At 52.6% G+C, this 10,000-nt stretch overlaps 1 protein-coding gene across 1 annotated transcript in view; it reads right to left on the bottom strand.

Annotated features, from left to right (window-relative positions):
• Positions 1-9,996, bottom strand: part of LOC311362361 (fibroblast growth factor receptor 3-like) — a gene marked incomplete at both ends in the record, with an annotated part of 18,367 nt that extends 8,371 nt beyond the window's left edge. The window contains 5 exons of the mRNA XM_084482177.1: positions 887-1,062; positions 3,019-3,163; positions 6,581-6,771; positions 7,933-8,056; positions 9,928-9,996. Of these exons, the coding sequence (XP_084338303.1) occupies positions 887-1,062; positions 3,019-3,163; positions 6,581-6,771; positions 7,933-8,056; positions 9,928-9,996 (705 nt within the window). The remainder of the gene's footprint in view (positions 1-886; positions 1,063-3,018; positions 3,164-6,580; positions 6,772-7,932; positions 8,057-9,927) is intronic.
• Positions 9,997-10,000: the final 4 nt, after the last annotated feature.

Raw genomic sequence — 10,000 nt, 5'->3', positions numbered from 1 at the left:
GAGAGGAGAGGAGAGGAGAGAGAGGAGAGAGAGAGAAAGGAGAGGAGGGAGAGAAGGAGAGGAGAGGAGAGAGAGAAGGAGAGGAGAGGAGAGAGAGAAGGAGAGGAGAGGAGAGAGAGAAGGAGAGGAGAGAGAGAGAAAGGAGAGGAGAGAGAGAAGGAGAGGAGAGGAGAGAGAGAAGGAGAGGAGAGAGAGAAAGGAGAGGAGAGAGGAGAGAGGAGAGCGGAGAGGAGAGAGGAGAGAGAGAAAGGAGAGGAGAGAGAGAAGGAGAGGAGAGGGAGAGGAGAGAGGAGAGAGGAGAGAGAGAAAGGAGAGGAGAGAGGAGAGGAGAGGGAGAGGAGAGAGGAGAGAGGAGAGCGGAGAGCGGAGAGGAGCAGCTCCACTCACATGAAGATAGCTCCCTTCCTGTTCCCCGTCTCTGGTGTTATGATATAATTAGAACAGAATCTGGTACTATAATAGATATATAGTAGAATCTGGTACTATAATAGATATATAGTATAATCTGGTACTATAATAGATATATAGTAGAATCTGGTACTGTAATAGATAGATAGTAGAATCTGGTGTCTACTTCCTGTCACCTGTCTCTTGTTTATAACAGATCCAGTGTCTACTTCCTGTCACCTGTCTCTTGTATATAACAGATCTGGTGTGTACTTCCTGTCACCCGTCTCTTGTATATAACAGATCCGGTGTCTACTTCCAGTTACCTGTCTCTTGTCTACAACAGATCCGGTGTCTACTTCCTGTCACCTGTCTCTTGTTTATAACAGATCTGGTGTCTACTTCCTGTCACCCGTCTCTTGTATATAACAGATCCGGTGTGTACTTCCTGTCACCAGTCTCTTGTCTACAACAGATCCGGTGTGTACTTCCTGTTTACCTGTTTCTTGAGGGGGAACTTGGAGAGCTTGTGCACGGCGGGCGAGGGGAGGGTCTTCTGCGTGGTCATCCTCATGCGACACAAGACGATGATGACGAGGGTGAGGATGAAGAGCACGCAGCCCGTCACCCAGATGAGGATGTCCGCGTAGTCGTCCTCCTTGTTCTGCTCCAGTTCTGGAGTTCCGAACGCACACGCCGCAGAGGCTTCGTTAACGTCATCACACGGCTTATTATTCATACGATCTACAAAGTGGGCTAATGAGCTAGTGTCTCAAAGTCAAGCCATGCTCACTCGTTAGCACCTATGATAATTGATCTATTACATTAATATATCCGTCTCTTTGGGATATTAAGTCATGCAACAAAACACATTGTTCGCATCAAAGCATTATTCTACCCAGCAGCATGTTTACAGTGTGATTCATGAATGTTTCAGCAGCTAGCTGGAGCCTGTTCATTGGAAGCTGTATACGGTCATGTGACCGTATACGGCAGGAAGAGTGGTAGTTCTACTAGAACAGGTAGCTCCACCTGTTCCAACAGCAATACACCTGTGTAGTTACACCTGTGCGGTCACACACCTGTGGTCAAACACCTGTGTAGTTACACCTGTGTGGTCACACACCTGTGGTCAAACACCTGTGTAGTTACACCTGTGTGGTCACACCTGTGTGGTCACACACCTGTGTAGTCATACACCTGTGCGGTCACACCTGTGTGGTCAGTCACACACCTGTGTAGTCATACACTTGTATGGTCACACCTGTGGTCACACACAGGTGTGACCACACACCTGTGTGGTCACACCTGTGTAGTTACACCTGTGTAGTAACACACCTGTGTAGTTACACCTGTGGTCATACACCTGTGTAGTTACACCTGTGTGGTCACACACCTGTGTAGTTACACCAGTGTGGTCACACACACCTGTGTAGTTACACACCTGAGTAGCAATACACTTGTGTTCACACACCTGTGTGGTCACACCTGTGTAGTTAGACTCCTGTGTAGTTAAGACTCCTGTGTAGTTAGACACCTGTGTAGTTACACACCTGTGTTTCCCCAGGCAGGTGATGAACGAGGAGCTCATTAGTGTACAGGAGCTCCCCTCCACTCTGACAAGGAGTGATTACACACCTCGTTGCTGCAGTGGAGGCTAATGATAGCGTAGCCGTGCCACTAACAGCTTGCTAATCAGGGGAACACACACGTGTTGTAACTACACAGGAGGCTGCACGCTGCAGCTAGCGGAGGAGGCAGGCTTCCACCACGGCGGTGAAGGAGCAGGAGGGAGGGAGGGAGGAGGAGGGAAGGAGACCCAGAGAGGAGGAGGGAGGGGGAGACTACCTGAGAGAACCGTGAGCCAAGCGGAGTGGTAAGCATAACCGATAGAGTTCCCAGCCAGACAGGTGTACTCCCCTGCATCGTCCAGGGAGACGTTCAGCAGCACCAGAACCTCCAGCTCCCTGTCAGTGGTGTTAATACCAGCGGTCTGGACCAGGAAGGAGCAGGGAGGAGAGAGAGAGAGAGAGACATGTAAGAAGACCAGACACCTCCGGCACCCTGTCAGTGGTGTTAATACCAGCGGTCTGGACCAGGGACGAGCAGGGAGGAGAGAGAGAGAGACACACACACGTGAGAAGACCGTTGTAGCAGAGTCACCCTGCAGGAGAATAGGAGAAGGAGGGGGAGGTGATGGAGGAGGTGCTGGAGGAGGAGGAGAAGGAGGTGATGGATGAGGAGGAGGAGAACGGGGAGGATGAGATGATGGAGGAGGTACACCAAACACCATCTTGTACGACAGCAGCATGATGTAAAGGTTCATTTGGTACAGTGGTACCTCAGACTCTCAACACACACACACACACACACACACACACACACACTGATATGACCACCACCCAGGAGAACCAGTCAGAACACCACCACCAACCACCCAGCAGAACGAGTCAGAACAGCATAGACCACCACCCAGGAGAACACCACCACCCACCACCCAGCAGAACCAGCCAGAACACCACCACCCACCACCCAGCAGAACCAGCCAGAACACCACCACCCACCACCCAGCCGAACCAGTCAGCACAGCGTGGCCCAGGCCCCGGGGGGGGTCTGGGCGCCGGTGTTTACCTGTGGTGAGCACTTTGAGCCAGAAAGCGTTTTCAGACTTTCCTACAAAGTTGGAGGCGCGGCACCAGTAGCGGCCGCTGTCGCCCAGCGACACGTTGAGCAGGACCAGCGAATCAACGGCCTCCGTGAGCCGGCTGACCCGGCTCTAGAGAGACAGACAGGCAGTCAGAACCCTACTGACACAACCCTACTGACACAACCCTACTGACAGAGCCCTACTGACACAACCCTACTGACAGAACCCTACTGACACAACCCTACTGACACAACCCTACTGACACAACCCTACTGACACAACCCTACTGACACAACCCTACTGACAGAACCCTACTGACAGAACAGAACCCTACTGACAGAACCCTACTGACACAACCCTACTGACACAACCCTACTGACAGAACCCTACTGACACAACCCTACTGACACAACCCTACTGACAGAACCCTACTGACAGAACACAACCCTACTGACACAACCCTACTGACAGAACCCTACTGACAGAACCCTACTGACAGAACCCTACTGACAGAACACAACCCTACTGACAGAACACAACCCTACTGACAGAACCCTACTGACAGAACCCTACTGACAGAACCCTACTGACACAACCCTACTGACACAACCTTACTGACAGCTGACAGAACCCTACTGACAGAACCCTACTGACACAACCCTACTGACACAACCCTACTGACACAACCCTACTGACAGAACAGAACCCTACTGACACAACCCTACTGACAGAACCCTACTGACAGAACCCTACTGACAGAACCCTACTGACAGAACCCTACTGACAGAGCCCTACTGACAGAACCCTACTGACAGAACCCTACTGACACAACCCTACTGACAGAACAGAACCCTACTGACAGAACAGAACCCTACTGACAGAACCCTACTGACAGAACCCTACTGACAGAACAGAACCCTACTGACAGAACCCTACTGACAGAACAGAACCCTACTGACAGAACCCTACTGACACAACCCTACTGACAGAACCCTACTGACAGAACCCTACTGACACAACCCTACTGACACAACCCTACTGACACAACCCTACTGACACAACCCTACTGACAGAACAGAACCCTACTGACACAACCCTACTGACACAACCCTACTGACAGAACACAACCCTACTGACACAACCCTACTGACAGAACCCTACTGACAGAACCCTACTGACAGAAACCTACTGACAGAACCCTACTGACACAACCCTACTGACAGAACAGAACCCTACTGACACAACCCTACTGACAGAACAGAACCCTACTGACAGAACCCTACTGACAGAACAGAACCCTACTGACAGAACCCTACTGACAGAACCCTACTGACAGAACAGAACCCTACTGACAGAACCCTACTGAGCGTCAGAACTCTACACAGACCCTCAACAGAACCCTAACCCTGATCAAATACTGACCACCAGAACCTCTGACTTTAAAAACAAACCCTGAGATGCAACACACACACACACACACACACACACCCACACACACACCCGCACACACACACCCACTCTCCAAGCCCGTCATTCACTCTAAACAGTTCTGCATCAAAGAACCATTCAGACGCGTCCCCCCCCCCCCCCCCCGTCTACCACACATGAGCGGGCGTCAGGCTGGGGGGGGGCAGATCCTGTAAATACTGTTTCAATTATGTGGTCGTCTAAAATAGAGTGTGGTGCCACAGTCTGGGCTAGACAGACTCTCGCTCGCTCGCTCCCTCCCCCTCTCCCTCTCTCTCTCCCTCTCCCTCCCACTCTCTCTCTGTCTCTCTCTCTCCCTCCCTCCCCCTCCTCCATCTCTCTCTCTACCTCTCTCCCTGTCTCTCTCCCTCCCCCCTCTCTCTCCCTAACCCTCATCCTCCAGCTCTCTCTTTCCCTCTCTCCCTCCCTTCCCATCTCTCTCTTCCTCCTTCTTCATCTCTCTCTCTCAGCCTCCCGCTCTCACTCTCACTCTCTCCTTCTCCCTCCCCTTCCCTCTCTCTCCCTCTGCTGACTCTGCCCTTGTTTCTCCACTCATTCTTTCCATCTCTTTTTTTGTGCCTTCTTCAATTTGCCCTCACCCCTGCCTCCCCCCCTCCCCCCCCCCCCCCCCCCCCCCGCCACCCACCCACTGCGGCACATCTGACGGCGCCGGCTACGTGCACACTCTCTCTTGTCTCTCCCTCCCTCCCTCCCTCCCCTCACTCTCTCTCTCGCTCTGTTTGCCACCACAGCAGTTAACTTACTCAGAACCAGATGTTCACTCGCCCCAGAAAGAGAGAAACGGAGGGGGAGAGAGAGAGAGAGAGAGAGAGAGAGAGAGAGAGAGAGAGAGAGAGAGAGAGAGAGAGAGAAGGGCAGAGAGAGATTGAGAGAGATGGAGGGTGAGAGGGCGAGCGAGAGAGAGATGGAGGGAGAGAGACTAAATTAGAGAGTATAAAGATGGTGATGTAGATGGCAGTCCTCTTTGTGGTCCTCATGCAGAGCTGTTATTTCGTCTGTGTGGTCAGTGGGTGGAACAGTCTACTGTTAGCTGCGCTACCACAACTGGCCCCGCCCCTGACTCCCACACACACACTAGCCCCGCCCCTGACTCCCACACACCCTACTAGCCCCGCCCCTGACTCCCACACACCCTACTAGCCCCGCCCCTGACTCCCACACACCCCACTAGCCCCGCCCCTGACTCCCACACACCCTACTAGCCCCGCCCCTGACTCCCACACACCCTACTAGCCCCGCCCCTGACTCCCACACACCCACTAGCCCCGCCCCCCCAGGCTCCCACACACCCACTAGCCCCGCCCCTGACTCCCACACACCCACTAGCCCCGCCCCTGACTCCCACACACCCCACTAGCCCCACCCCTCCGCCCACTAGCCCCCCCCCCCCCCCCCCCCGGCTCCCACACACCCACTAGCCCCGCCCCTGACTCCCACACCCCACTAGCCCCACCCCTCCGCCCACTAGCCCCGCCCCTGACTCCCACACACCCACTAGCCCCGCCCCTGACTCCCACACACCCTACTAGCCCCACCCCTCCGCCCACTAGCCCCCCCCCCCCCCCCCCCCCCGGCTCCCACACACCCACTAGCCCCGCCCCTGACTCCCACACCCCACTAGCCCCACCCCTCCGCCCACTAGCCCCGCCCCCCCCCCCCGGCTCCCACACCCCACTAGCCCCGCCCCTGACTCCCACACGCCCCAATAGCCCCACCCCTCCGCCCACTAGCCCCACCCCCCCCGGCTCCCACACACCCTACTAGCCCCGCCCCTGACTCCCACACCCCACTAGCCCCGCCCCTGACTCCCACACACCCCACTAGCCCCACCCCTTCGCCCACTAGCCCTGCCCCCCACACCTCACACTAGCCCCGCCCCTGCCTTCCCATATAACCCCACTAGCCCCCTGCAGTGTTTGGGCCAGATTGGGTCAGATTTCCCCACCCCTTCTCACCCACACCCCACTAGCCCCGCCCCCGCCCCCACCCCTAGCCCAGCCCTGGCCCCACCCCCACCCCCAGCCCCCCCCCCGCCCCCCCCCTGCGGTGCCTCCTTACCTTGAGGATGTCGACGTAGGGCACGCCGTCGGGGCCGTAGCGGCTGCCGTTCACCTCGATGTGCTTCAGCCACTGGATGTGGGGCTGGGCGTCGCTGTACACCTTGCAGTGGAACTCCACCTTGCTGCCCAGCAACACCGTCTGATTGGCCGGCAGCCCCGCTTGCAGGATGGGCCGGTGGGGGGAGCGCTCTGATGGATCCGAGGACACCCGGTGGCAGAGGAGACAGAGGTGGATCGTTAAGCGCTGGGAGGTGGTGTTGGCTAGGTGGAGTTAGGTGGAGTTAGGTGTGGAGTTAGGTGGAGTTAGCTGGTATTGGACAGTGGTTGTGAGTAGTTTGTTAGGTGGTGTTTGTGTTGGATGGAGTTGGGTGGAGTTAGGTGGAGTTAGGTGGAGTTAGGTGGCATTGGACAGTGTTTCTGAGTAGTTTGTTGGGTGGTGTTTGTGTTGGATGGAGTTGGGTGGAGTTGGGTGGAGTTAGGTGGAGTTAGGTGGCATTGGACAGTGTTTCTGAGTAGTTTGTTGGGTGGTGTTTGTGTTGGCTGGAGTTAGGTGGAGTTAGGTGGTATTGGACAGTGTTTGTGAGTAGTTTGTTGGGTGGTGTTTGTGTTGGCTGGAGTTGGGTGGAGTTAGGTGGAGTAGGGTGGTGTTGGCCAGAGTTAGGTGGAGTTAGGTGGAGTTGGGTGGTATTGGACAGTGTTTCTGAGTAGTTTGTTGGGTGGTGTTTGTGTTGGCTGGAGTTAGGTGGAGTTAGTTGGAGTTGGGTGGTATTGGACAGTGTTTCTTAGTAGTTTGTTAGGTGGTGTTGAGGTGGTGATTCTGTGCTGTTGGTTATGGGTGTTTAAGTGTAGTTTTGGTTGTGTTAGGGTGGAGTTTGTTAAGGCTATTTGGGTGGTGTTTGGGTGGTGTTCTGGTCGTACCATGTGGTATTAGGGTGTAGCGCTCACCCAGATGATAGGTGTGGGGGATGCAGTGAGGTGGTGTAAGGTGTAGTGTGATGGAGTTAGATGCAGATAGGTGGAGTTTAGGTGCAGTGAGGTGGTGTTTAGGTGTAGTAAGGTGGTGTTAGGTGCAGTGAGGTGGTGTTTGGGTGCAGTTAGGTGTTGTTAAGGTGTAGTGAGGTGGTGTTTAGGTGTAGTAAGGTGGTGTTTGGGTGCAGTAAGGTGGTGTTTGGCTGCAGTGAGGTGGTGTAAGGTGTAGTAAGGTGGTGTTTGGGTGCAGTGAGGTGGTGTTTGGGTGCAGTGAGGTGGTGTTTGGGTGCAGTGAGGTGGTGTTGGGTGCAGTGAGGTGGTGTTTGAGTGCAGTGAGGTGGAGTTAGTAGTAGTGAGGTGGTGTTTGGGTGCAGCTCTCACCGAGGACGTCCAGCTGGTAGGTGTGGGTGATGGTGCCGTATCGGTTCTGAACCACACAGGTGTAGTTCCCCCGGTCCGACGGAACCGCGCTCTCCATCACCAGACTCCACTGCTGCTGCCGCAACTACAGAGAGAGAGAGAGAGTTAGGAACGCATGTCTCTCTACCAACTACAGAGAGAGAGAGAGAGAGAGAGGGAGTTAGGACCGCATGTCTCTCTACCAACTACAGAGAGAGAGAGAGAGTTAGGACCTCATGTCTCTCTACCAACTACAGAGAGAGTTGTCAACGATATGTCTATATAAAACATTATAATATATCTTAGGTATATAATCTAGATAGTAATAATAATAATAATAATAATATTTATAATATATTTTATGCATATAATGTATACAACATACATAATATGTAGTATATAAATAATATATATAATATGTTATCTGTAACACAGATAATGTGTTCAACATGAATCATATATATATATATATATATATATATATATATATAAGGTATTTCATGTATATAATATACATTATATATTTTCCTCTTTGTCAGAAGATGAAAATAGTCATTCATCTTTCTATTTCTCTCTCTCTCTTTCTCCCCCCTCTCTCTCTTCTCACCCCCTCTCTCTCTTCTCACCCCCTCCTCTCTCTCTCCCTCTCTCTCTCTCTCTGGAAAGCAGGGCAGGGTAAATATTATGCAGTGTGATTCTACAGTCAAAATGGTCTCCATGGAAACACACACACACCCATCCGACCCACTCCCCCCCCCCCCCCCCACACACACACACACACCGTTAATTCCTTTACATATTTCAAATAATTAAGTCTTGTAAAGTGTGTGCGTTGTTTTGTAGAGCTGGAGCGGTGTTGAGGAGGAGAAGCTTTGGGTCACAGCTAGCTGCACAGCTCGTCTTCAATTAGCCTCTGTTAGCCCCAACGCTAATGGCCACACGTGCTACGCTAGCCTGAGAAAGTGGCTAATCCGGCTAACCTCTGTTTGTTGCACCGCAGCAGCAGAGTTTGACACTGGAGAGACTTAGCTTAGCTTAGCTAATGGCTGGGATAATAGTTCATATCGGTCGTTGCCACCACACGTTCCTTTGTATAACCAGAGAGCAGAGAGGAGCTGAGAGAAGGAGAGAGGAGAAGAGAGAGAGGAGAAGAGAGAGAGGAGGAGAGAGAGAGCAGGAGAGAGAGAAGGAGATAGAGCAGGAGAGAGAGAAGGAGAGAGAGAGGAGAGAGGAGTGAGGAGGAGAAATATAAAGAGCAGAAGCCAGAGAGTTCAACCCAAAGAGTAAACTGATCTTCTGAAAGGATTTAAAAAGAGAAAGATTCCATCACAGATCACAGTGTGGTAGCTCGAATCAACTAGACTGGATCACAGTGTAGTAGCGTGTTTAAACTAGACTGGATCACAGTGTAGTAGTGTGTTTAAATTAGGCTGGATCACAGTGTAGTGCCGTGTTTAAAGTAGACTAAATCACAGTGTAGTAATGTGTTTAGACGTTCCTTAATCACAGTGTAGTAGTGTGTTTAAACTAGGCTGGATCACAGTGTAGTGGCGTGTTTAAACTAGGCTAGGATCACAGTGTAGTAGTGTGTTTAAACTAGGCTAGGATCACAGTGTAGTAGTGTGTTTAAACTAGGCTAGGATCACAGTGTAGTAGTGTGTTTAAACTAGGCTGGATCACAGTGTAGTGGCGTGTTTAAACTAGGCTAGGATCACAGTGTAGTGGCGTGTTTAAACTAGGCTAGGATCACAGTGTAGTGGCGTGTTTAAACTAGGCTAGGATCTCAGTGTAGTGGCGTGTTTAAACTAGGCTAGGACCTCAGCGCAGTCTTTTAACTCTGACGTGTGGAGCACTTTAAGAGCTGTCAAAACAGTGTTAAAATCAACCAGCTAAACGCCACCCAGCAGGGAACACAGGGCTGGAAAGACCATCCTGCTCGGTGTGCCTCCACACAAAGAGAGGGGCCCCCGGGCGTACGGTGGCGACACACAGCGTCGGGGGGGCCCCCTTCTTGTCAGGGGCCTCAATAGACTGCGACACGCCCATCTCT

Source organism: Micromesistius poutassou (assembly GCF_964030765.1).
Source record: "Micromesistius poutassou genome assembly, chromosome: 17".
Classification (NCBI taxonomy): Eukaryota; Metazoa; Chordata; class Actinopteri; order Gadiformes; family Gadidae; genus Micromesistius; species Micromesistius poutassou.
Note: the sequence above shows the minus strand (reverse complement) of the source record. Positions and strands in the feature narration are given on the sequence as shown.